Source organism: Sarcophilus harrisii, chromosome 1 (assembly GCF_902635505.1).
Source record: "Sarcophilus harrisii chromosome 1, mSarHar1.11, whole genome shotgun sequence".
Classification (NCBI taxonomy): domain Eukaryota; kingdom Metazoa; phylum Chordata; class Mammalia; order Dasyuromorphia; family Dasyuridae; genus Sarcophilus; species Sarcophilus harrisii.
The window spans coordinates 85,395,639-85,423,600 of NC_045426.1; the positions used below are offsets into that span (position 1 = coordinate 85,395,639).

Consider the following 27,962-nt stretch of genomic DNA (forward strand, 5'->3'; position numbering starts at 1 on the left):
CATAAAATTTTGTGTTCATAATTTTCTCCTGGTTCTTCTCACTTTCCTCAGCATCAGTTTTCCAGGTCTTTCCAGGATTTTCTGAGCCTACTTCATCAAAGAAACCCTGATCAATGAAATGACCAACTATGTCTCCAGAGATCCTATAAAGCAATGTTAATCCATTATAACATGGAAGAACTAGCACTAGACTTGTTCTGCTAGGACAGAACTCAAAGCAAAGGGCAGATGAGAGATTTGAAAGAACAGGCAAGTGGGCTGCTTAGAGTAGAGAGCTGAGCTCTGATGTCCTCAGGAGTCTGTGATTCTCCCTCAGGTCGGTAGAACACAGAACCTTGTACCTGTACTGATGTTTTTATTCAAAAATCGTTGGCCAGGCCCCTGGGCAAGAGAACTAAAGGTTCAAAAAGGAGAGAATTTATTGGGGTCACCCAAATCATAGACTTTTAGAGATAAAAGATACTTCAGAAATCATCTGAGCCAATCCCCTTACTTTATACATGGAGAAACTAAGGTCATATGAAAATGGAAAAATGAGGGTTTAAGTTCAGGTCTTTCTGACACTAAATCCAGGCGCAATTCACTATAATCAGTATGGACTGACCTGTGTCCTCAGGTTGACTAGTTGAGTGTAGGAAAGGAAAAAGGAAAAGATCAACAGGGAGGAAAATGGTGAGTGTAGAAGGAGGGACTTACAATCAAGTGGAAAGAACAAAACTCGTGGCAAGAATGGTTCAGGAACAACAAGGCAGACTGTAAAATTGGGGGTTACAAACTACAAACACAACAGAGCTCAGGAGTAGCAAACTAGAAAAGATGGGTAGAATCTTGAAGTAGAATCCTGAAAGGCTTCCTAGAGGAAGTGAAGGGCCTTTAAAGAATGGGTAAATTTGGATAAGGGAAGAGGTGTTTGCATGGAGATGTGGGGAGAACAAAAGTAGGGATCTAAGTATGTGATTTGCAAAACATATTAAGGGCTAGGGAGACCAGATGGATTAGTCCCATCACCTGCTTCCCCCTCAGGACCAAGAAAGTACCTTTGCCACAAGACTAAGAAGCCTGGTTAAAATTCACAAGATGAAAAGATTTAAAGCTAGAAAAGCCCTTAGAGATGATCTCATGAAGGACTTCTTAACGGAGTCCACGTAAATTTCAGGAAATTATATCTTTATTTTTATATAATTGGCTTCCTTTGTCAATCTCTGCATTTTACTTTATTCATTTAAAGACACTGTTCAAGATTCAGCAGACAGTGCTAAAGGGATCTATGGCATAGTTAAGAATCCCTGATCTACATTATACACTTCAACAATACTATATGATGATCAATTCTGATGGACATGGCCCTCTTCAATAATGAGATGAACCACATCAGCTCCAACAGAGCAGTAATGAATTGAAACAGCTACACCCAGCAAAAGAACTTTGGGAGATGACTATGAACCATTACATAGAATTCCCAATGCCTCTATTTTTGTCCACCTGCATTTTTGATTTCCTTCACAAGCTAATTGTACACTATTTCAAAGTCCGATTTTCTTTGTATAGCAAAATAATTATTTGGATATGTATACATATATTGTATTTAATTTATACTTTAACATATTTAACATGTATTGGTCAACCTGCCATCTGGGAGAGGGAATGGGGAGGAAAGAGGGGAAAAATTGGAACAAAAGGTTTGGCAACTGTCAGTGCTGTAAAATCACCCGTGCATATAACTTGTAAATAAAAAGCTATAATAAATTAAAAAAAAAAAGAATCCCTGATCTAATCTATCCTGCTCACTTTTCTACTGAGAAATCAAGTTCAGAAAAATTGTGACTAAGTACCAGAGTCAAAAGCAGGAAACATGGGATCCAATCTCTCCATTACCAATAATTAGAGTTTGGGCAACTCATCTGACGTTCAGATGAGTTTTGCTTATTACAAGAAAAGCTACACATCAGCCCTGAAGTCAGGAGGACCTGAGTTCAAATTTGACCTCAGACACTTAACACTTCCTAGCTGTGTGACCCTGGGCAAGTCACTTAACCCCAATTGCTTCAGAAAAAAAAAAATCAAAGAAAAAAAAGAAAAGCTACAAATGATTTATAGGATAAATAGTAAAAAAAAAAAAAAAAAAAAAAAAAAAAAAAGGCAAGCTAGAGCAAAACAAGTTATTATTACTGTGTCAGTCATCTAGTATTTATTAAGCACTTACTATATGCCAGAATATGCGTTAAGCATTAAACAATGGAAAAACAGTAAATACAGAGAAATGTGTTGATTTATAGGAATTAATGCAAAATTAAGAAAAAATTAGAACAAATGATTTTATCAGCTCTCATAGGTTCAAGTATCAAGTATCATTTCTATGCAGTTAACTCCCAAATCTCAATTTTTTAGCCATCATTTTTCTCAAGCTCCAGTTTATACAAACTGATCATCAAGATATCTCACTGGCATTTCAAAGTCAATATGACCAAAATGGAATTCATATTTTCTCCCAACCCCATCTCTTCTCCAAACTTCCCTATAAATAGTAAGATTCCTTATTCCAATTACTCAGGCTTACAAAATCCATTCTGTTATCAAGTCATCAATTCTACTTTCAAAACATCTCACATTCAATCTTTTTTCTTACCTTAGCTAACTCCTCAGCATCATCTCTTACCTTAGCTATTTCAAAAGAGACAGGTGAATAGAGTAGAATCAGGAAGACCTAATTCAAATTTGTCCTCAGACACTGATTGTGCACCTCTGAATGTGTAAGTCATTCTGTGATTCAGTTTCTTTATCTGTCAAATGGGGATAATAATCACAACTACCTCCCTGGATTATTGGGGGGATCAAACAAAGATATTGGTGAAGTGCTCAATGGAGTGCCTGATACATAATAAGTACTATATAAATGCTAGCTATTATTATTATTAAGTTCAGGGCTGGAGTCAGGTCCTTTGTAAAGCCTCTCTTGATTCCACACTATCCCCTCCAAACTTCTCCCTACCTCCCTTTCAGTGTTAGGAGAATTTGAAATAGAAACAGAAGAGAAATTGGTGAGGAACACAGAGCAAAGATTTAAATGGAACTTTATTCCTTATTTGTTAAAATTTCTAAATTTAAAATATTTTTTAAAAAGCCTTCAACAGTGCATAAAATCATGGACCTTCAACAGTGCATAAAATCATGGAGGTTGGCATTCCCTCTATTCAGGGGATCCTAATTCTTTTACACCTTATAGCAGATGGTTTCTATGAGTTGTTTCATGATCTGTTTTCAGGAATAGCCAAAAAAAAAAAAAAAGTTATTCCCTGACCAGCTCTCTAGTGATAAGCTTCTTTCCATTTAAGGAGAAATGGCTCTTTTGAGAAAAACAAAGTCCATCAGTTGGCCAACACGAAAGGCCTTTCTGTCTTCAGAAGACCTTCCTGATTGAGCATAGCCTTTGAAAACCCAACATCCATGCCACAGAGAAGCATCAGAAATCATTTACCTGAGGAATATTTAGATGTTGTTTTTAAAATGTACACTTTTCTGCGCCTTAGTTTCCACTCCTACAAAAAGAGGATCATCTACCTCAGGGGGCTAGTATGAGTGCCAATACAATAACATATATAAAAGTGCCAAAAATTTAAAAATGCTAGCGAAAGGGGGAGCTAGATGGTACAGTGGATAGAGCACCAGCCCTGAATTCAGGAGGACCTGAGTTCAAATTTGGCCTCAGATACTTAATATTTCCTGTGTGACCCTGGGCAAGTCACTTAACCTCAACTGCCTCAGCAAAACAAAACAAAAAAATGCTAGAGAAAGAGGAGGCACCATGTTACATTTATGCTTTATTAGTAAGCTGAGGGACAAGCAAATCATTAATGTGGGTAAGGGAAGCAATCAGTACCATCTAGAGAAAGAGCAGGAAAAGGCTAAGTGAAAGATAACTATAAGGTTCCTGGAGAGTTTAAGTAATGTCTTGGTGGTGGTGATTGCGGTGGTGGTGATGATGATGATGATGACAAAACATGGAAAGCACTGGACCAAGGTAGAAATTACAGAATGTGGTAAGCACTGGCTATAAAGGATTAGAGGTGGGGTTTGGGCACAGAAAGTGGGTGGTAGGTCAAAAACACTACAGAATTCTAGCCTTGGAAACCACTGTTATCAGAAGGAAAGAGTCAAATTGGGGTTGATGGACAAGGAGAAGATTCTGAGTCAGAGATAGCTTTAAGAAATCTCCCATTATAACCTACAATTAAAAATGTCTTAAATATGAAAATATAGATTGTAAATGTTAATGAGAGCACGGTCCTAGAGATATGGACTTGGGGACATTTTAGAAAAGGCAAATTTGTCTAGCTCTTCTCTCATCCATCCCTGTGGAATATCTGATCTAATTTTCAAAACCCATATCCATTTCCTCTCTTCAAGGAGAGAATGGTTGCATTCCACATTGATGAGTTCCACCTAACCAACTTCCTACTTCCTTTCAGGACTGACTTTACACCCAGTTTGCCCATGATTCATTCATGTCATATAATGTCTTTTAGTAAAATTAATATATGTATATATTAAAATATCAAGAATATGGTGGTGTTATGGGAAAAATAGTATTCAATAGTATACAAGGAATTGGAACATCAGAGTTCTAGTTTCATGTCTAATTCTGACTGGATACTGACCTCTCTATTCTAACCTCTGATAAGATAACACAGACCCTAACTATTCTAATCCTCAAGGTCATTACTGCCTTCCCAACACTGCTTGCCATATGGTAAATACTTAATAAATGTTTTCTATTCTACTCCATATTTACCTTAGACCTACTGTAGAAATCTGGATGACCCACTTTCCTTTTACTACTGGCAATGGCTGAGCCACGGTTAACCTCATCCCAAGTCCTCCCCTCAGAACCCAGCTATACCAACCATAGGTCTACTCCACCTAGCCAGTGAGAAAAAGAGAGAAGCAGTGTTTGACCCCATATTGAAGTTGGATTTTAATATGTAGATTCCAATCACATAACCATCATTTTGTGAAACAGAAGCCAAAGTAGAGCTAGATCCCCCTACCGAAGGCAAACGTCCATGTGCAAAGGTACTGGGAGTGAAAGGGGAGATCAGTTCTCCACCTACAACTCTCACCTTGGCCCAAAGCCAAAAGAGACTATACATATGATGAGAGCCAGATACAAAGACCCTTCTTACCTTTTGCTTCCTCCCCATTCTGATTAAAATGGAGCAAATGACTTGCCATGATGTCCAAGAGCGCTATTTGTTGAAGTGGTCTAGAAGTCTATTAGTCAGCTGAATTGATTTCTCAATAGCCATCATCTGCCTGGATCTTTGACAAGTATTGGTCATACCGATCCTCACACTGGCTCACAGTCATCAAGAAGTAGTCAGGATTGGCAATGGCCTGAAGGAGATCGTTTTGCACTAAGCAGATGCCGTAGAGTTCAGAGGTAGGGACCGTACAGTATTCTTGTCCTCCCTGTCCCATAAACACCTGTAGCCGAGAATACAATCAGATACACACATAAACAGAGCTCATGGGGGTAGAAAATACTGCTATCTCTGTATGAGACTGGGAAGAGGGTCTCTGCCCAACAATATGCTGCACAAAATCATATCCATTCTTTAGCCACCAGGGAAGACTCCAATCTTCAGTTCCTTCCACAGAGCCCAATGCTGAGAGAGGCTTGGAAATTGGCCTAATCCTAGCATAACTAACTTTTGGCAGGCCCAAACTTTACGATGGGCTAAGAACTCAGGTTGATTCCATTCATAAGATCACTGAATTCAAGCTGGAAGGAAAGCAAACAAGCCTAACTCCCTCATTTGAAGGATGAAGAAACAAGCTGAGAAAGGTCCACTAGTGACTTACTACCTTCAGGATCAAATATAAAATCCACTGCTTGGCTTTTAAAGCTTTCTAACCTGGACCCCTCCTACCTCTTCAGTCTTATTATATCTTTACTCCTTTCTACATATTCTGAAACCCAGTGACTAATCTTTTTAATATTTTACATGATTGAACATAAGACAAACATCAAATTACTTTATTGTCCAAGGAGGAGGGAGGTAAGGGAGAGAAAAAATTTGGAACTGAAAAAATTTGTTAAATGTTAAAAATTGACTTTATATGTAAATAGAAAAAAATAAAATACTAACACATTTTTTAACACAAGAAACAAGTGATCTCCTTACTGTTCCTTACAAATGATTCTCCATCTCAAGTGTATAAATTTTAGCATTTTAGCCCCATCCTTGGAACTCTCTTTCCCTCATTTCAGCCTCATAACCCATCTTCTGCAAAAAGCTTTTCCTGATTCTCCTTAATTTTAGTGACTTTCCTCTGATATTATGTCTAATGCATCTGATTTCTACACACAGTTGTTCCCATGTTGCTTCCTCCATTAAAGTATGAGCCACTTAAAAGCAGGGACATTTTTTGCCTTTCTTTATGCCCCTAGCACTTAGCACAGGGCCTGGCCTATAGTAAGGACTTTAGTAAAAAGATGCTTTGATTACATATATTTGTAATGAGTTTTGTTTTTCTTGCCTCCTCAATGGGTGGGAGAGTGGAAGTAGAGGGAAAATTCAGAACTGAAAATGAAATAACATTTTTTAAAAAGTGAACCTTAGTTGATTTATTGACTCAACTTGACCAGGATCACATAAGCTAAGTGTGAGGCTGGGTTTGAATTCAAGTCTTCCTGCCTCTATGACCAGTAGTATATCTTCTAGCCCCTATGTCACTTCCCATCTCTGTGAGATAAAGGTCATCTCTTCTCCCTCCCAATATTCCATTCTATTTGTACCTGAGGGTGGACGATGCTCTCCTTATCCTGTAGTCGAATGTTATCATCAAAACAGATGTGTTGGACCTCAGGATCATGGGGATCAACCCACAGTGGTTTGCCACCTTGACTGGAGAAATTGTTCCTGGACCACCTGGAGAGAAAGGGAAAATGGAGGATATTGTAGGGGAGATCATCATAGAACTCAAAATGTCCTTAGGTGGAGCTTCAGATTAGCACTATCCCAACTGGCTTTATGCCAGTGATAGATGAGCTAGTATGAAAGTTCTACTTGGGTTCACCCAAACCCAATCCAAAGGTAGGACCGTCAGCCACAGGGCACATAAGCTTTTACTGTTTGGACTATCTAGCATGAGAGTTGCTGATATCAAATCACAAAGCCAAGACAATAAATATTAATTGCAATGCACCAAGAGTTCAGGGAAGGCTTCGTTCATGGAGGGGATAATACCGATATGGTATTTTGGAAGAGATGGATGCCAAAAAGGGGCCCTATGGAGAAAACTGGATTACTAGTTACCTTCTTTGGTGCTGGGGAAATGGGGGGGAGGGGCAGAAAGAAATTTGGAATGGCCCAGAATAAAGGTTTGAAATTGGGCTCTACCACTTACTGGTTCTGTTACCCTGAACAAATTACTTCTCTTTGAAGCTTTATTTTCATCTGTAAAATGCTGAAAATAATACTTGCACTGCCTATCTCCTAAGGCTTTGTGAGCAAAGTACTTTATAAATGGGTAGTGTTAAATAACTCCTTTGGGTTGTTATTGTTATTACCAAGCAAAGTGGTCCTGAAAGCCCCCCAGGCCTTCCATGGCACTGAAGTAGTCATACACAACTCTTGCATCTGGCCAACTGGACACAGATTCTTTCCCTCGACTGACCATCACCTTTTTTGAACTGCAGCGGATCTTTCCAGGTCGCAGGTCCACAGGGAGCTGCAGGGACAGGGAGGGGTTGAGGCCCACACATATCCCAAGTGTTATCCATCTCCCTTGCTTCCCTTCCCCCCAGTTCTAAGACAGAATAGCTGCTCTTTGGTCACTAGGCTGCTGAACGTCTCCTGAGCAACTCTTACTCTGGTTTCCCTCGTCTTAAAGAGAATTGCTCACCATTACCTCTTTCAAGGCTGAGAACTGCGGGTGCTGGCCTTGAAGGGCACTTTGTGTGGTCTGAAGTAGTGAGGTCAAGTCTTTGCCAAAGGTGCGGAAAATGATGGCAAAGCGGCGGCCCTGCTGAGAAAGACCAGCCAGTAATTTGAAAAAGGCTGGCAACACACGGTGGTAATGACGGCCATCCTCCCCTAGGACAGAGAAAACTGAATTTGGCTGGCCAGGCCACTCCAACAGCTGCAAATAGGAGGAGAAGAGTGACTGGAAGGGATGGCCCAGTGTACTCGAAATAAACTTGGTGTGCCGGCCAAAAATTGAGGAGAAGCTGCTGGCATCAGGGGTAGGGGGCAGCAATGAAGGGAGCTCACTCAGCCACTGCCACTTACCTGAAAGAGAAAGAAATCCAGAGTTGGGGGATGTAGTAGATGACAGAGAGATGGAATGTGGCCAAAAATCAAGAGGATTTCTCTAACCCCCTCTCAGACGTGGAGCTCAATGGTGGCCAACCCTCCAAACAGAGTGATCAGAGCTGTCAGTAGTCAGAAATATGTTCCTAGATTTATCTATTTATTCTAAGTCCTTCATTTTCCAGAAAAGAAAACCGAAATGAAGACAGAGATTTTTTTCCTGCATAAATTTGCGATTCCATCCATGTAGAGAATTTCAGGCAAGGACACTCCCTTTATCAATCTTCTTCAAAGTTTAAGAGGGTTGCATAGAATATTAGGAGTTTAAGTGATTTGTCCAGGACCATTTACTTTGAGAGGGGAATAATAGCAGCCGTTTCTATGTCACTTTGGAATAAAAGTTTGTATTTCTATAGTTCTTTAGGGTTTGTAAAGTGCTTTAGAAATATTATCTCATTATAAAGAAGGGAAAGGGACCTGTATGTGCACGAATGTTTGTGGCAGCCTTTTTGTAGTGGCTAAAAACTGGAAACTGAATGGATGTCCATCAGTTGGAGAATGGCTGAATAAATTGTGGTATATGAATATTATGGAATATTACTGTTCTGTAAGAAACGACCAACAGGATGATTTCAGAAAGGCCTGGAGAGACTTACATGAACTGATGCTGAGTGAAATGAGCAGGACCAGGAGATCATTATATACTTCAACAACAATACTAGATGATGACCAGTTCTGATGGATCAGGCCATCCTCAGCAACGAGATCAACCAAATCATTTCTAATGGAGCAGTAATGAACTGAACCAGCTATGCCCAGAAAAAGAACTCTGGGAGATGACTAAAAACCATTACATTGAATTCCAATCCCTATATTTATGCACACCTGCATTTTTTATTTCCTTCACAAGCTAATTGTACAATATTTCAGAGTCCGATTCTTTTTGTACAGCAAAATAATGTTTTGGTCATGTATACTTATTGTGTATCTAAGTTATATTTTAATATATTTAACATCTACTGGTCATTCTGCCATCTAGGGGAGGGGGTGGGGGGGGGTAAGAGGTGAAAAATTGGAACAAGAGGTTTGGCAATTGTTAATGCTGTAAATTTACCCATGTATATATCCTGTAAATAAAAGGCTATTAAATAAAAAAAAAAAAAAAAAAAAAAAAAAGAATGGGGCAGGCTATTATATTTGTTGCATTTGGGTTAATAAAATACCTTCTAATTCAAAAAAAAAAAAAAAAAAAGGAAATATTATCTCAATTTGATCCTAACAACCCCAAAAGGTAGATACTATAACTATCTCCATTTTGTAGAGGAGGAAACTGAGGCAGACAGAGGTAAAATGATTTGCTCAGGGTCAAATAGCGTGGGGCTGCATTTGAACTCTGGTCTTCCCGACTTCAGGCCCAGCGCTCTAACCACTGCATCAGCAATTGCCTTTATAGTTACGAGATGATTTTACAACTTCTCAGTGACCCAAGTCGTAGTTATTATTGCCCTCTTTCAGACAGAGATGACAAAGTGGGATTCACCCAAGTAGCGATTTGCCCAAAGTCTCCAATAGCTCTTAACTGAGGGATCTAACCCTCTTGCAGACAAGGAACCCGAACCTTGGCCTAAGGTCCCGTCTCACGATTCCCGTTCCATACCAGGCGGTCCTCTCCTTCGGGCTCCCGAGGCTCCCTGCGTCCCCCCTCCCCCTCTGCAGCTCCCTGGAGGCCCAGAGCCCGGGATGCTTCTTACCCTCCTGGCTGAAACGCCCCCAGCACACGGTGCTCAGGTAGGAGCCGAGGGCGGCTTTAGGCCCCTCACCCGTGGCACTGTCAGACACCAAGATGGTGTTGTTTATGTCCATGTGAAGGACCAGTTTTTTGGCTCTCACGGGGAGGGGATGTTCAGGGGAGGCAGAAGAGCCCGGACGCTGAGCCCCCGGGCCTCCGGCAGGATGGGGGCTCCGCGGCTCCCCGGGCGCCGCTGGGTCTGGGCTCCCCGCGGGTGAGGGGGTCCTCCTCGGGGCCGCGAGGCGCTCTGCCTGGCCACCCTGCTCTGTGCCTGCAGCCGCCGTTGGGGGTCCAGGGGCTCGGCTGGGGTCTGCGCCCACTGGGCAAGCCTCACACTCCCCCGCGCTCATGCCTTGCTGAGAGGGAACTGAGGGGAAACGGTTTTCGGAGGGAAAGGAGTTGGGGATTAAGGGAGGAGCGTCAGAGAGGGAAAGACGGCAGGAGGCCGCAGGGAGGAGGAAGAGGCCTCTGGCCGGCAAGAGAAGGGTTAACGGGGCAGGGGCTGCCTGGGCTCCTAGGTCAGGGGCGGGAAGGAGTCCGGCTTGCTCCAGGAGAGGAAAGCACTAAACGGCTGAGGGAAGAGGTGACTGGGGTGGGGGAGCCGGAGGTCAGGAATCAGAAGTCCGTGACGTCCCAGCAAGAGAAGGACCAAATGGCGGCCCCGGGCCCCGGAGGCACGCCAGCGCCAAGTCGCGGCTCCCCGGAGCTGGGGGAGTGACGCGGCGGGCAAGTAGCCTTAGCAGCGCGTTCCCGGCGCTTGACTTCCGGCCACAGGTTGCCGGCACTACCGACACCGGAACTGGCCACTAGACCTGGGCTAGAGTGTCTCCATGCCGGCCCCAGTCTTATGGTGCCCCCTGGTGAGCGGCTCGGGCCAGTTCCTCCAGTCCGATTTGGGGGCGGGGCAAGAACTCCATCTGACTCCTCCCTCTCTTAGAGGCAGCTTCTCTCAACCCCCACCCCTCCACGCTCCACACTCCCCTCCCCCCAAGGTCCTTAAAGCCCTATCTCCACAGCCTTATTCCCGCTCTGTCTGTATTTACTGACCCTTAGGTCTGGGTCTGGTCCAATAGCCGCGGGCCTGCTAATCCCTGGGAAGATATCCTGGTCTTGCTCATTGTTAACTGCGGGACGTCAGGCAATCAATTGAACCCTAGGGCCGCACCAGATGACCTCTGAGGGCCTTTTTTTTTTTTTTACACTAAATTATCATCCTTTAAGATCCATCGTGGGTAATATCGCAGAATAGTCAGATTACTGGATTTTGCATTATTGAAAAGGGGTGGGGTGGGCCCATCTCCTTCCTCAGATGCTTAGTAACTGTGTGACTTGACCCAATTTCTTTGCACCTCAACATATAAACTATATATTTGGGATAAATTCAACTATAAATTTGGGATAATAATCGTAGCCCGCCTACATCTGTAACACTTGCAACAGTGCTATATTATCATGGCTATGATTTTTAGAATTCTAACCTAATCTGCCCCATCTCCTGCCCCCCCAGCTCGTTTCTACTCAAACAAATTAAAATTCAACTCAACCGACATGTATGAAGAGGAATGAAAGTTCCTCCCCTGAGCTGGAGGCTATAACTCTATGTTTACTACAGGTAAATACAAGAGAATTAGAGGAGGATGAAAATCTGGGCCAATCGTCGGGGAAAAATCAGGAAAGACTTCCTGGGCGAGATGACCCTTAAGCTGAATCTTGGAGGAAAATGAAGATTCTCCAGATAAAGACGATGGCCCATTCAAAAACAGGGAGATTAGAGATAGCCTTCAAGTTATAGATATAGATAGTAGGCCATTTTGGCTGGAAGACAGAGTGGATGAAGAGGATTGTCAAGTAAGCCAGAGGTGTTTGAAGGGCGATAAGGCTTAGTTTTTGCCTCTCAAGTTTGGCCCAGAATTGGTCTCTAACAGGGATGGCTCGAGCTACCTGGGATACCCCTGCCCAGGAGGAAGGGAAAGTGTATTTAATCAGGAATGGGGAGGGGTGGGTGGAGACAAGGGGACTAAGGACTCTGTTTTTTCCTGTTGGGGAGCCTCTTGCCATAGAAGCGTTTGTGTTGACACAGCTGCCCGGGACTAGCTACCACAGGGAAGTAGCTCTTGTTTACACAGGACATCACCTGCCTGCCCCTCCCTTGCCCACGTTAACCTTTGGCCAGGACAGGTGTCTAGTGCACGGAGTGCATCCTGGGCAGGAACAGAAGCATCCATCAACTGGAGGGCAAGACCCCAGTCAGCATCCTGAATAACCAGAAAGCTGAACAGGTAATGGGGACCTAATGTATCCTCTAGGGCAGGTTGGTTTTGCTATAGTTAGAAAGCTCCTTAGAACAGCCCTTGCTACAACAGGAGTCAAAGTCTTATCCCCTTAAGCTGTGTCCAGGGAAAAAATAGGGAACCGAATTGGGGGGGCGGGGGGAGGGCAATAAGGAGATCTCTGAACTTTCCAGGATGTCCACCAACCCAGCTTATGATTTCCAGGATCCTGAAGTCCAACCATTCCTGCTGAGACAAGAGGATGGATACAGATGAAGAGGGAAGGCAGTTGGAATGCCAGAACTCCCAGGTGGGAAATGCTGTGGCCAACACTGTTACTTCTGACTTGCCCTGAGATGCCCTGAGATGCTATTGTTCCTTATGACCTTTGACTCTTTTTACTGACTCCTGAATTTGCCATTTTATCCCACCTTTGAGCCTCTCTTTCTATTTTCCCTTCTTCCTAAGATCTAAAAGATCTCTCCTAAGTTAATTAAAAGCCAACTAAAATTTTACTTTTTCCATGAATACTCTGCAGATTCCTCAAGTCTTCCAAGACTTCAAGCAGGACTTAGATTTTGTTATCTGACATATGTATATAACGTGCATTCTCTGTAACATTATTTTATTTTTTCCAATTACATGTAAAAATTGTTTTCAAAATTCATTTTTTTGGTAAGATTTTGAGTTTCAATTTTTTCCCCTTCCTCTCTTACCTCTACCCACCTCAAAACAGCAAGCAAACAAAAAGGTAAAAAAAGTATGCTTCCATCCACATTCAGTCCCCATAGTTCTCTCTCTGAAGGCAGATGTCATTTTTCATCCAAAGTCTATTGGACTTGTCTTGGATCGTTGAATTGCTCAGAAGAGTTAATTACATCATAGTGGATCATCACACAATGTTGCTGTTACTGTATACAATGTTCTCTTAGTTCTGCTCACTTCACTCAGCATCAATTCATGTCTCTCCAGACCTTCCTGAAATCATCTTGCTGATTGTTTTTCATAGAACAATAATGTCCCATTGTATTCTTATACCATAAGTTATTCAGCCATTCCCCAACGGATGGGTATCAATTCATTTTCAATTCCTTGCCACTGCAAAAGGGCTACTACAAACGTTTTAATACATGTGAGTCTTTTTGCCTCTTTTATGTTCTCTTTGGGATACACAACTAGTAGTGCATTACTGGATCAAAGAGTATGCACAGTTTTATAGCCCTTTGGATTTAGTTCCAAAGTATAATATAATTCTGTAGCATGTATTCAGCCTTCCTAAGAGCGAGCTAGCTCTGGCAGTGCATATGTTAAACCATTTATGTGTACAACCTGGAAAGTATACTGTCAAGGTCAGTACATTTTTCTCCAGCATTCAAAATTTCCGTTTAGTGTAACCAATGGTTTCACGAACGGATGATGTAGTGCTGACTGGTGAAGAGCCTCTCCTCTCTTAATGTTAATTGTCAGGCCCAAATTACCGCAAGCACAAAGAATTGATCCATACATTGTGGCATCTTGGTCTCAGCCTGCACTGAGGGCATGATCATCTACTAACAAAAAGTCATACTACAATTCTTCTTCCACATCAGTCTTGGCTTGTACTCTTTTCAAGTTAAATAATTTACTATTCGTGAAGTGGATTGATATTGATGTTGTTTTGACCCTTCAAGGTCTTAGTAAGCTGTTTTTGGACAGTAGGAACCTTAAGAGCTCTTTGTTGCATTGTATCCATGTTGGATTCCTTCTTCCCCTTGCAGGAACCAGACCTGGAGGGTCTAAGTCCAAGGGAGCAGGAGAGCCTGAAGTTCCTTTTGGATACCATTGCTGCCCTGGATAGGGACGGAGATAGAGACATGGAGGCTCTAAACAGTAGTCAGGCATCAGCACCAGGTGAGATCTGGGCACAGGAGCACAGTAAGATGGATCAGGTTAGACACTCAGCTGATTGAAGGCACAGGAATCCCAGCTGCACAACATTTCCTAGAACATCAGTTGTCAGAAATTTTAGAGGCCATGGAATCCAGTTTGGTTGGGTAACTAGAGGGGACACTGAGACCCACACAGGAGAGAGAATTTCTCAAGTTGCAGAGATGTGACTCCTAGCTCAGGGTTTTCCATGTGACCTTGCACTAACACTTCTTTCTCATATAAATTTTGGGTTGGTGGGGTAGAAGTGGCCGTGAGGAAGTACAGGAGTACTAATAAATCTAACATGTCCATCCCCTGCTTCCTTAGGTGGTCCTATGGAGCACAAACCCCTGAGCACAATGCCTCAACCCTTGGCCACTCCAAGCAGATGCCGTAAATTTGATACCATCGTTCGGTCTGGCATCAGTGTCCGAGAACTATGTAATCATTTCCGGGGACTGAACCAAGGAGAGACCAAAGAAGCCACAGGAACAATGCTTCCTCCACATGCCTCAAAGCCTGGGCTTCTTCCAGGTCACATCAAGCTTGCAGGAACCCCCAGCTAGGTTGCTAGGGTTCTCAGACTGGGAACAAGTTACTAAAGGGAATGTGGGTCTTCCTTAGCTCAGGGTTTACAAAAGACCACAGAATTCCAGAATCTCAGAACTAGAAGATAATCTCAAAGAGCATCTAATCTAAGCCATGATATTATGAACAGTAGTCTCTTACCTAGCATTCCCAGGAAGTGCATATCCAGACTTTGAAGATTTCCAATGATGGGGATCTCACTTCTTACTGAAGCAGCCCATATCCATTTTAGTGCAGTTGTTACTGTTAGACCTCTGCATTCATGTAATGTTCATCCATTGCTCTAGCATTGCCCTGCAGAACCAAGCAAAACTAAGATCCTCTAGATCAGAACTTCTTAAATTTTTTCCACTTGCAACCCTTATGTGCTTGAGACATTTTTATATGGTTCCAGGTATATAACTATGTAAAAGAGATATATAAATCATTTATTGATAATAAATGATAATTTCACAACTCCCATATTCAGTTACAAGACCCGATAAGGAGTTGCAAACCATACTTTAAGAAGCTGAACTGTATTATTGAGATTCTGGAGTTTTCTCATTTCTTGGCTATGCATCCCCAGTTCCTTCAGGTTATTTTCAGATGGGATGATCTCCAGTCTCATTTCCATCCTGATGTGTTCCAGTTGATCAAGTAACCTCCATAAAAATGTGGTAGGTATAATTGAACACAATATATCCAATATGATCTGATCATGAAGACATTCAATCTCCCATCCCCTTCTGTTCTGGACATTGTACTCCTCTGGATGAAATTTAAATTTATGTGATATTTTTTGACATTGACATTGACGAACGCTCACTAATAAGAGGAGAGGGATGGATTAAATGACTTCAAAGATCCCTTTTTAACCCTAAATCTCTTATCGATTGGTAGCCTATTAAAGCCTTCAGTCTCTTCCCCCGAACTACTGCTGTCCAAGCAGACCTCCCCTTTTCTGTACTTGTGCAGTTTGACTTTAAAAATCAAAGAACTTAGAACTGGAAGGAATTAGCCTCCCTAATTTTATAGACAAATAAAATGAGGCACAGAGAGTTTAGGTGTTTTTCCCATGGGCATAGAGCTGGTAAACCACAGAGTCAAAATTTGAACTCGGTCTTCTTGCCAGGACAAAACCCTGCAGTCTCTGAGCTAGGGTTGGGGACCAGGAAGGACTGTATTAATTCATTGACTGGTTATGATGAGATTAGATTCAGGGAACCAAATGATGAGATTAGGTTCAGGGAACCAAATGATGAGAATGAGATTAGGGTTCCTGGTGGTCAGGGAGTTAGATGATGAGTGATGGACATTAGATAAATCACATTTACTGACCACAGACAAAACTGGTCACATTTTGACCAGACCACTTTCTCCCATTATGTATACCTAGCACTTCTTTGGGATCTTTCACTTCTACAGCCTAGAGTAAGGTAAGGAGATGAACCTTCAGTAGGGGAGGGTATCCCTCTTTTATTTTTCCAAGGGACTTTTTCTGAGATGTATGAAGCAATCTGGAAGATATGTCCAATATTTCTGCTGATACTATCCTTTGTACTGAACTGGAGGTCTTTGAAGCTCTCACAAACCCGTTAATTGTTAGGCCACAGTTTTCACAATCAGCAGAGAACCAATCCATATATTATTGCACAGAGCTTGCACTGAGTGCAAAAAGTCACATGGCAACTCTCCTTCCAATTTAGTTTTGGCACCTGGAAAGTTCTCAAATGAATTCCTTTAGGTTTAGCCTAAGAAAACGGGGATTAAAACATATTATCTGACTTTTTTTTAATAATGAGAACTAGGACAGTTCCAATAGGCCTGCCAGAAAGAGAAATATGGAGACTGAATAGGGATCGAGGCATAGTATTTTCAACTTTTTGTGTCATTGTTTGTTTTTTGTTCTTTCTCATGTTTTTTTCCCTTTTGATCAGATTTTTCTTATGCAGTGACAAATATGGAAATGATGAGGTCTAGATATGGGGTACCTAAATGAAATTAGGGTTTAATTGAGGTCTAGTGGCAGGTTCAGGGTAGGGAGTCAAATAGAGCTCCCCTGCAACCCCTTTGGGTTCGGCGCAAGAATACAGAGTTAAATGAGGTCTAGAAGCGGAGGTCTCCAATAAAGGAATTTATTGGCCCGAAAAGTTAGATTGATAAAAGAGGTTTATTATAGGGTTGGGAAGTAAGGTTAAAGTATAGTTAAGGAAATAGGTGAAGGTAAAGATAAGAGGACACCGGGAACAGGGTTCCAGTGGACAGAGGGTCCTGGCATGCAAGGCGTAAGGCTAGCATGTTTGGGACCTCTACAAAGAGAGGATCCCAGTTTGGCTCTTTTATAATGAGAGATTTCACTAAAGAGGCCTGTGGGTCAGTCCCAAGTTGGCTCAGATCTGGGTGGGGTTGGGACAGGCCTGGATCTTCTATTGGAATTCAAAGGGACCAGCATTTTTGAATCAAAAGGTCCTGGATTGATCAACTAGGAGGGGTTGGGAATCAGAAAGAAAGGAATAATCAGTTCTTAAAGGGACCACATCCACATCAGAAATGTGTTTAGAAGAATTGCACATGTTTAACTTATATTGGATTGCTTGCTGTCTTGGGGAGGGGGGATGAGCAGGAGAAAAATCTGAAATACAAAGTTTTGAAAGGTGAATGTTAAAAACTGACTTTGCATGTAGTTGGAAAAATAAAAAGCTATTTAAAAAACAAACAAAAAACATAACAGAAGCTGGACCCTTTGAGCTATTCTCAACCTCCCTCTTGTTTTTTCCTCTTCCTTCATGGTCTCTCTCCAGGGTGGGAAAGGAGAGGGAGGCAGAGGACCAGAATACATAAGCCAGATCAAGTACCAGGCTGGGCCCATAGTGATTACTCATAGCTTCTTGATCATTAATTGCCAAGTAGAAGAGTCCTGCCCTGGAGGTAATACAATATTTAATTCTATAATTGGGCTAGGAATTAAGGAGAAAGCCCTTGAGAAAATGCCTGCCCCAAAGGTAGCTGCAGAGGGACCAAGAGGGAGAGGGTAAGTGCCAGATGTTACTGAGGAAGAAAGTCCCCTAGGATCCTTTTCAGTGAGAAAGGAGCCCTATGGAGGGGGAAAGCCCCAGAAGTTACTGAAGAAAGAGCCCAAAGGATTTAGGAATGAGTCTTGAGATAAGAAAGGGACTCTAGGAGAGGGCAGAAGATACATGCCGATTTTATCTACGTAGCCCTAATTTACCCTCCTCCCCTTTGCTTGGAAGAAGATTCCTAGTCTACATTTCTATTCCATTCCCTCCCTGTTGGTGGCCAATTGCTTGCTGATGGATAATGTTCAGCTTGCCGCTGTAACCCGAGTTAGACACAGGGACAGATGCTAGAAAACTGGCATGGCTTTGCAGGGATGGGTAACACAATGGCACCAGGTGTTTCAAAGAGCACTGGACCAGATCAACAAGTCTGGCAGCTGCAGTGAACCACTCCCCCTCCTACTAGATTCTAATACTTTTCTCATTTTCTCTAAGTTCTTCCTAAACAGATCCTAGCAAATTCCCAAATCCTCCACTTTTGGTCCTGAAGAATCAGGATTCTCCATTGAGGAGTGAGGATGATCATTCAGAGGATCAAAGAGTAAGGAGGCCATCAAAGGAAGCACTTTTATTAAAATTTTGCACTTTGGAAACTGCTGTTCTTTTTCTTCTCCTCCTTATGTTTCTTCTTCTCCTTTTTTTGGAGGCATGTGAGTGTCTGAGGCCACATTTGAATTCATATCCTCCTGACTCCAAAGTCAGGTACCACCTGGATGCCCTGGAAGCTTTTTTTTTAGAATTATCTAATTAGACTTTAATAAGTCAAGTGGCCCTTAAAATTACATTAAATCTTATGAATAAAGTCTATTAGCAGAAACTGAGAGGTTTCTATGAAGCAGGGTGGAAGTTCAAGGTAGAAATGGGAAATTTTCCCATTTTAGAAATTTTTAAAAACATATCCAAGTCTAACTCCTGGATCTATAAAAGTCAGGGCCAACTTGCCCATGGAACAGATTAGGGAGCAATAGTAGTCTCAAATCAAATTAAACCAATAGGCATTTATGAAGCACACACTGTGTCAGATACTTTTTCTAAGTACCAGGGTTATAGTGAAAGGCAATAGAGTCCTTGTTCTCAAAGTCAAAAAAACCCATGAAAATTACAATCTACAGTCAATATACAAATGGGATAAATTGGAGATAATGTCAAAGGGAAAACAGGTAATTGTGTGCCCCAGTGGATAGAGTGCTGAATCTGGATTTTGTGGATCTCAAAAATTCAAGCTGCCACAAAAGAGGACTGAAGTAGAGCTCCAAATACAATCTAAACACAGGGAGACTGGTGTTGCTAAACAACTGGATAGCCCTCAAAATCAAGGATAGCCCTACTCAGTAACCCCTTTTATTGACCTTGGAAAATCAAACTGGTAACTATAATTCATGATTTCTCATCTGTTTTTTAAACATTTTATTTTTCCTCAAGTGTAAAAATTATTTTTAATAGTTATTTTATTTTTAATTTTGAGTTCCAAATTTTCTTCCTTCCCTCAAGAAATTTGATGGAAATTTTGTATGCAGCAATACAATATATATTTCCATATTAGTTATGTTGTAAAAGAAAAAGACACACACAAATCCCAAGAAAAATAAACTATACTTTGATTTACATCCAGACTCATTAGTTCTTTCTCTGGAGAGGGATAATATATATTTTTTATCTTCAGTCCTTTGGAATTGTCTTGGATCACTGTATTGCTGAGAATAGCTTAAGTCATTCACATTGATCATTGTACAATATTGTTGTTACTGGAAATAATATTCACCTGGTTCTGCTCATTTCATTCAGAATTAGTTCATGTAAATATTTCCATGTTTTTCTGAGTATCCTGCTTATCATTTCTTATAGTACTATAGTATTCTATCACAATCATGTCTTACAACTTCTTCAGCCATTCCTCAAATTCTAATTCTTTGCAACAACTAAACGAGCTTCTATAAATATATGTGTGTGTCACCTCTCAAATTGGCTAAGATGACAGAAAAAGATAGTGATAAATGTTGGAGGGGATGTGGGATACTGATATATTGTTTGTGGAGTTGTGAACTAATTCACTGATCCAGCAGTGTTTCTTTTCTACTGAGTTTGTATCCCAAAAAGATCATAAAGGAGAAAAAGGAACCAACATGTACAAAAATGTTTGTGGCAGCCATTTTTGTAGTGGCAAGAAACTGGAAACTGAGTGGATGCCCATCATTTGGGGAATGGCTGAATAAGTTATGGCATATGAATGTTATAAAATGTTATTGTTCTGTAAGAAATGACCAATAGGATGATTTCAGAGGCCTGGAGAGACTTACATGAACTGATGCTAAGTGAAATGAGTAGAATCAGGACAATATTATACACGGCAACAGCAAGATTATACGGTGATCAATTCTGATGGACATGGCTCTTTTCAAAAATGAGACAATTCAGACCAATTCCATGATCTTGTGATAAAAGAGAGCCATCTACACCAGAGAAAAGATTGTGGGAACTGAGTGTAGTTCACAACAGTGTTTTCATTCTTTTTGTTGTTGTTTGCTTGAATTTTTGTTTTCTTTCTCATTATTTTTCCTTTTCCATCTGATTTTTCTTGTGTCCCATGATAATTGTCAAAATACATAGGAGAGAATTGCACACATTTAATATGTGTTGGATTACTTGCCATCTAGGAGAGGAAGTGAGGGGAAGGTAGGGAAAAATTTTGGAACACAAAGTTTTTACAAGGGTGAAGGTTGAAAATTGTCCATGCATAGGTTTTGAAAATAAAAAGCCTTGATAAAAAAAAAAAAAAATTGATGAACTCAGAATGCAGATTGAAGCATAAAAAAATGTGTGTATACACACACACACAACTTTTTCCTTGCTGTTTTTTTATCTCTTTTGGATACAGACTTAGTAGTGGTATTACTGGATTAAAAGCTATGCAGTTTCACAGCCCTTTGGGCATAGGTCCAAATTGCTATCAGGAATGGTTGGATTGAAGCAGAGCCACAATGGCCAAATAAGGGCAGGTACAGGACTGACCTGTCCCCTAAACCTCTCCAAATACCTTTAAATAATGACTTTAAATAATGACTTCAGAGCATCAGAACCCACAAAATGAGGGTTTTCCAGTCAAAGACAACTTAGGTTAGGTTAGAAAAGTCTTGTTAGTTTTGTGCCACAGTTCACTTTTAATGTCCTGACCCAGTTTCTCCAATTGTCCTATTTAGTTACTCTGCCTCAGGTTATAACCTTTCCCAAGAAAAAGAAAACCCAGATCCCCAACTGTTTCCAGGCCCAAAGTGGAGATTTGAAATGTCTCTAACCCCTAGTCCCGTTCTCAGTTTCTGATATCTTGCTGGGGAGCTCCAAAATGTAATGCCAGAGAAACTGAGCAAGACAGAGATTAGAGAAAAATTTAATAGTTAATATTAAATGGAGAGATTTTCTGGGACCAAATGATCCATGTTTGGTCCCAGGGCTGAACGAGACTATAGTCTCAAAGAATCCAGCCGTAAGTATAAGGACAGCAAGATTTTTATAGGATAACAAGAACAATGACATAATGGGAGAGGTGCCTGGATAGGATAACCTAATGGGGGGAGGCACCTAGGATGACACAATGGAGGGAGATACTGGAGAGGTTACTGACATTCTAATGACATCTAAAATGGATAGACCTTTATCCTGTCAAACATTAAGAAGGAATGATTATAGCCTAAAGATATAAAACCTTTATCTCATCAAACATTAAGAGGGAAAAGTTATAACCTGAGGCAGAGTAACTAAATAGGACAATTGGAGAAACTGGATCAGGACATTAGAAGGCAACTGTGGCACAACAGAACAGCAAAGTCCTAGCTCCAGCAAACCAGGAGCAGGCATTGGGCCTCTGAATCAATGGCAGTAATATGAGTTTCCAGATTTCTCAGCCCACAGACACCAAAGACAACTTGGAAGGTTAGCAGGAAAGATTTGTCTCACTAGGGTGAAATGGCCTTGGAAAACCAGTAAATTAGGAATGGGGAGTGGGAATCACCAAATCAGCAGCAGCAGTAGCTTCTGGAGGTCTTAGCCCACAGATGGTAAGGGGGTCGAAAATTGGTCAGAGTGATATTTCTACTAGCACTTTACTACTACAGAGACAGGACTCTGTTGCTTTGCCCATACTCAAATCCAGGATGTAGTCCTGCATCATAGTCCAGGATAAAGAGGAGCACTAACACACTAGAACTTAGAGCCAGAATGGAACGAGGACCCTCCTCACAGTTCTAGGACAGAAGAGAGTGCTTGTGGTCACTCATAGACCAGAGCATAAATCAGGAGAGTAGTAAACATACTTCTTGCCTTGGATCATATTATCTTGGAAGAAATGAAAACTTACAGGTCCCTAGAACAATCTCTGAAAAGAGCTATACAAAACCCCTGAAACTTGGGACATTGTACTATTTACTCTGGAAACAGAGCCCCACTTTAACAAAGACTTAAAAGCCAAGTAATAGACTAGGACAATGAACAAACAACAGAAAAAGATTCTGACCATAGAGAGTAACTATAGTGACAAGATCAAAACACACACTCAGAAAATAACAAAGTCAAAGCTTCTACATCAGAAGCCTCCAAGAAAAAATTAAGGACTGATCTGCCGGTGTAGAAGAGCTCAAAGGGATTTTAAAAATTGAGAATGAGGGGGAAAACTGTGAAGAGAAATGCAAGTGATGCAAAAGCAAATACAAAAAGTTAATAAGGAGAAGAATGAAAAAAATCGAAAATAATGTGAAATATCTCATTGGATTATAGATCCAGGAGAGATAGCTGAGCCACTAATCTAATCACCTTGAAGGCCTGCTGCTGGTTTGCTGTGGTGCATCTTTTGCTGGCACAGCCTGCAATGAAGTGCACATCATTCTTACCTTGATGCAACAGACCTTTCCTGTCCACCTTCTAAGTTGTATTGGAATGGAAAATTGTTTTATCCCATCATTTTGTGGATTTTGCATCTCCAGAATTCATTTTGAGGTGTACTTAGAACTATTTGGAAGAGAATTGGAGAGAGCTCAGGCAAGTCTGCTTTTTCTCTGCCAAAGTGACTCAACCCTTCATGATCATCTTCAGGAACAAGGGAACTCCTATGATTTGCTCAGAGAGAGGTCTATCAACCTAGAGTACTTGGCAGCAGCAATCTGGGAACTTTCACATTGTCAGCGGTATAAAAATTTAGTGGCATAGGAGTAATTAAAGAAAATCATGGTTTTTATAAGAGTTGAGATGGAGATGAGAGGTTTGGGAGGTGGCTATTGCTAATATAAGTCATATAATAATTTAATAGAAACATATAATATAATATAAGTTAATATAAGTCCTTGTACTAGGCCAATTAAGAAAGTATAAATTTATCCTATAAATCAAATAGCAATTTTATTATCAATTCATGATGGGTTAACTAATTATGATATTTTTATAAATAAATGTAATTTTATAATAACTATTTATAAATAAATAAACATAAATAAAACTTAATTCTATTCTACTTAACTCACAAATATAATAAATACCCATTAAATCACAAGGAACTGAATAAATACTGATTAAATTGAGAAGAGTATCAAAATTATCCTTATAACTCAAAAAAACCTAAGTTTAGTTGCTTCAGAACTTGAGATCATCATGAAGGGTTGAGCTACTTTGGCAGAGAAAAAGCAGACTTGCCTGAGCTCTTTCCAATTCGCCTCCAAACAGCTCTAAGTAACACCTCAAAATGAATTCTGGAGATGCAAAATCCACAAAATAATGGGACAAAACAATTTTCCAGGGAAAGGAAAGGAAGGGAAAAGGAAAAAAATGTTATGCCATAGTCTCCTTGAGGTTATTCTACCTCAGCTACTCTGTCCCAAAACCCCAGGCTATAATCATTACCTCTTAAATATTTGATGAGATAAAGGTTTTGTGTCTTTAGGCTATAATCACTCCTTCTTAATGTTGGCAAGATAAAGGTCTATCTATTGTAGACATCATTAAAATATCAGTAACCTCTCCTGTACCTCCCTCCATTATGTTATTCTAGGTACTTCCCCCCATTAGATTATCCCCATCCAGGTACCTCTCCCATTATGTCATCCTATAAAAAAATCTTGCTGTCCTGATACTCAGAGGTGGATACTTTGAGACGAGAGTCCTTTCCAGTCAACTGATTTACTCTCCAATGAATTAATAAATTGTTCTCTAATTTCTATCCTGCCTCAGTTTCTCCGGCATTACAAAAGGAAAAGAAAGGGAAGGGAAAAAAGGAAAAGGGGAAAGGGAAGGAGGGAAGGGGAAAAGGAAAGGAGGAAGGCGAAAAGGGAAAAGGGAAGGGGAAAAGGAAAGGGGAAAAGGGAGAGGAAAGAAAGAGAAAGAGAAAGAAAGGAAGGAAGGAAGGGAAAGAAGGAGGGTATGGGTTGTTTGTCCTTAGTTCTAAAGAGGACCATAATATCAAAAAGGTGATGCCATAACTTGAAAGTGAATTGGATTTAAATGAAGATGGGCTGTGCAAAGATCACCTGCCTCATGAGCAAATAGACTGCAGAAGAAATGTACTGATAAGTACTAATCCCATCTCCCGGTGATTCTGTAATGAGGGAGGAGCTGAAGTGGCACACTAATCCCATCTCCTCATAATTATATGTACCAATCAAAATGCTTTTACCTTTATGTAGAAGTAGTTTCCTCCTATCTATAAAAAGCAGCACAGGATTGAGGTTGAATGGAGGACAACTTTATTCCAACTGTCTTGAACACTTCCTGTCTAAACAAAATCCTTTTAAATTTCTTTTAACAAAGTAAATGCCTAGGCCATATCACCTGTCACATAAAGCTCACCAATGGGGGAGAAAATCCCCTAAGATTACCAACATGGAAACCCATGACATTAAGGACAAGCAGATTAAGCATATAGGAAAATTTTTTGTTATTGTTGGTTAATCATTTCAGTTGTTTCCAATTCTTTGAGGTCCCATTTGTAATTTCCTTGGCAGAGAAACTGCAGTGATTCTCCAGCTCATTTTATAGATGAGGAAACTGAAGCAACAGGGTTAAATGACTTACCCAGCATTACACAATTACGAAGTATGTGAAGCCAGATCTGAGTTCAGATAGATGAGTCTTCTAGACTTCAAGCCAGGTGCACTACCAGTTTACCTTGTTTTAGGAAAAAACTAAAACATGAGCAATCCTATTGTTTTCATTCTCTGACATTTGTCAATGTCTCCTCAGAGTAATTGTTACAAGTTTAACTCAATTTGTCAAACATTTATTAAGGACTTGGATGATTGGGATTCCAAGATAAAAACTGAAGAAAAAAAATTCCTTTCTTCAAGAGGTTTACATTCTGCTTAGAAGGAAATGGCACATATCCAAAAAAAAAAAAAAGGATAATTTTTTTGTTGTTCAGACCTATGTTTTTACTGGTGTATGGAAACCCTCTTTACTAATGAAATTGGCAATTATTCTTTAATTTATAATATTATAGTTACCTGGTTCACTGAGAAGATGAGTAATTTGCCCTGTTCTCAGCCAGTATTGAACTCAGGTCTTCCAGCAATTTGAAGCCAATCCTTTGTTCATACTTGCTTTTGTATACATACAAATTATGTGTGGCAACTTGGTGGCTTAGTAGATAAAGAACCAGACCTGGAGTCAGGGACTTGAGTTCACACCTTGCCTCAGGCAGGCTTTTTACTAATTCTATGACTTTTAGCAAGTCAACTAACCTCTTCAGTTTTTTATCTATAAAATGGGGTTAATCATAATGTCTACCTCAGGAGGGTTGTTGTGAGGACATAATGAAAAATATGTAAAGCTCTTTGCAAACCTTAAAGTGCTATATAAGTAGCAGTTATTATTTTTTAAATAATATTTTTTTCCAATTGCATGTAAAAACAATTTTTAACTTTTTTTTAAATTTTGAATTCCAAATTCTCTCTCTTTTATCTCTCCTTTCCCCCTGAGATGGTAAGCAATTTTTTCTTCTGGTACTTTTGATTTTTTTTAAATTATTTTTTCCAATTATATGTAAAGATAGTTTTCAATATTAATTTTTTATAAAATTTTGAATTCCAAATTTCTTCTCTCTCCCTTTCTCCCATTCCTCCTCCCTAAGATAACAAGGCACCTGATATAGACTATATATGTACAATAATGTTAAACATATTTCCACATTAATCATGTTGTGAAAGAAGAATTAGAACAAAAGGGAAAAACCATGAGAAAGGAGAAAAAAACTCCAAAAAGGTAAAAATAGTATGCTTGGATCTGAATTCAACCTCTATAGTTCTTTCTCTGGATGGGGATAGCATTTTCCATTGTAAGTCTTGGAATTGTCTTGGATCATTGCTTATTGCACAACGTTGCTACTACTATCTATATACAATGTTCTCTTAGTTTAGCTCACTTTATTCAGGATCAGTTCGGTAAAATTTTCCAGCTTTTTCTGAACTCTATCTGCTCATCATTTACATTACATTACATACATATATCACAATTTGTCCAGCCATTCTTCAATTGATGGGCATCCCCTCAATTTCTATTTCTTTGCCATTAATAAAAGATCTGCTATAAATATATATTTTTAAATATGTGGGACCTTTTTTTCCTTTTTAATGATCTCTTTTGGAATATAGACCTGGTAATAGTATTGCTGGATCAGAGAATATATAGTTTTGTAGTCCTTTGGGTATATTTTCAAATTGCTCTCCAGAATGGTTAGATCAGTTTACAATGCTATCAACGATGCATTAGTGCTCCAATTTTCCAACATTTCCCTTCTCTGTCATATTAGCCAATCTGATAGGTGGGACTAGTACCTCAACATTGTTTTAATTCACTTGTCTGTAATCAATTGTGATTTAGAACATTTTTTCATATGACCATAGATAGCTTTGAGTTCTTCTGAAAATTCTGAAAAATTCTTATCTTTTGACCATTTATCAATTGGAGAATGACATATTCTTATAAATTTTACTAATTTCTCTACATTTTTGAGAAATGAGATCTTTATCAGAGACATTTTCTTTCTTTTTTAAAAATTGTTTTAAAGCTTTTTATTTTCAAAACATCTACATTTTTGAGAAATGAGATCTTTATCAGAGACATTTTCTTTCTTTCTTTTTTAAAAATTGTTTTAAAGCTTTTTATTTTCAAAACATATGCACAGATAATTTGACAATATTGACTCTTGCATAGCCTTGTGTTTCAGAATTTCTCCTCTTCCCCCTACCCCCTTCCCTAGATGGCAAGCAATCCAATATATGTTAAACATGTTAAAATATGTTAAATCCAATATGTATAAACATACTGAAACAATTCTCTTGCTGCAAGAAAAATCAGATCAAAAAAGAAAGTAAACGAGTAAGAAAACAAAATTTGAGCAAACAACAAGAAAAACAGGGAGAATGTTATATTATGATCCACAGTCAGTTCCCATAATCCTCTCTGATTGTAGATGGCTCTCTTCATCACAAGATCATTGGAACTGGCATCAGTCATCTCATTGTTGGAAGGATTCACGTTCATCAGAACTGATTCTGGTTATTTCACTTAGCATCACTTCATGTAAGCAGAGACATTTTCTGTAAACATTTTCCCCAACTTTCTGCTTTCTTTCTAATTTTAGCTGTACTGGTTTTGTCTCTACAATAATATCAATAACATCTTGTAATGCTGTCCATCTTCTGTTTCATCACAAATGTTTCCTTTTTCCATAGATCTGATAGGTAAACTATTTCATGATCTCCTAATTTATTTATAGTATCCCACTTTGTCTAAATAATTTTGATTTTATCTTGGTATATACATTGTAAGATGTTGCTCTTATACTTAGTTTCTGCCACACTATTTTCCAGTTTTGTCAGCCTTTGTCAAAAAGTTGGATCTTTGAACACTAGATTATTCTAGTCACTATTATAGGATACTATGTACCTAATCTAATCCACCATTCAATTTCTTAACCAGTACTAGATTGCATTTTTTTTATTAATTCCTTTTATATTCTTGACTTTTTGTTCTTCTAAATGAATTTAGTTATTTTTTATAC

The 27,962-nt window shown here is 39.9% G+C and overlaps 1 protein-coding gene across 1 annotated transcript; it reads right to left on the minus strand.

The window, feature by feature from the left end:
• Window positions 1-3,729: 3,729 nt before the first annotated feature.
• Window positions 3,730-10,865, minus strand: LOC111719419. Its single transcript, XM_023498021.2, has 5 exons — window positions 10,064-10,865; window positions 7,912-8,291; window positions 7,571-7,731; window positions 6,797-6,929; window positions 3,730-5,481 (listed from the first exon to the last, which is right to left on the minus strand). The coding sequence occupies exons 1-5, from the start codon at window positions 10,449-10,451 to the stop codon at window positions 5,293-5,295; spliced, it is 1,251 nt and encodes a 416-aa protein (XP_023353789.1). The 5' UTR covers window positions 10,452-10,865; the 3' UTR covers window positions 3,730-5,292.
• Between the last annotated feature and the right edge of the window lie 17,097 nt (window positions 10,866-27,962).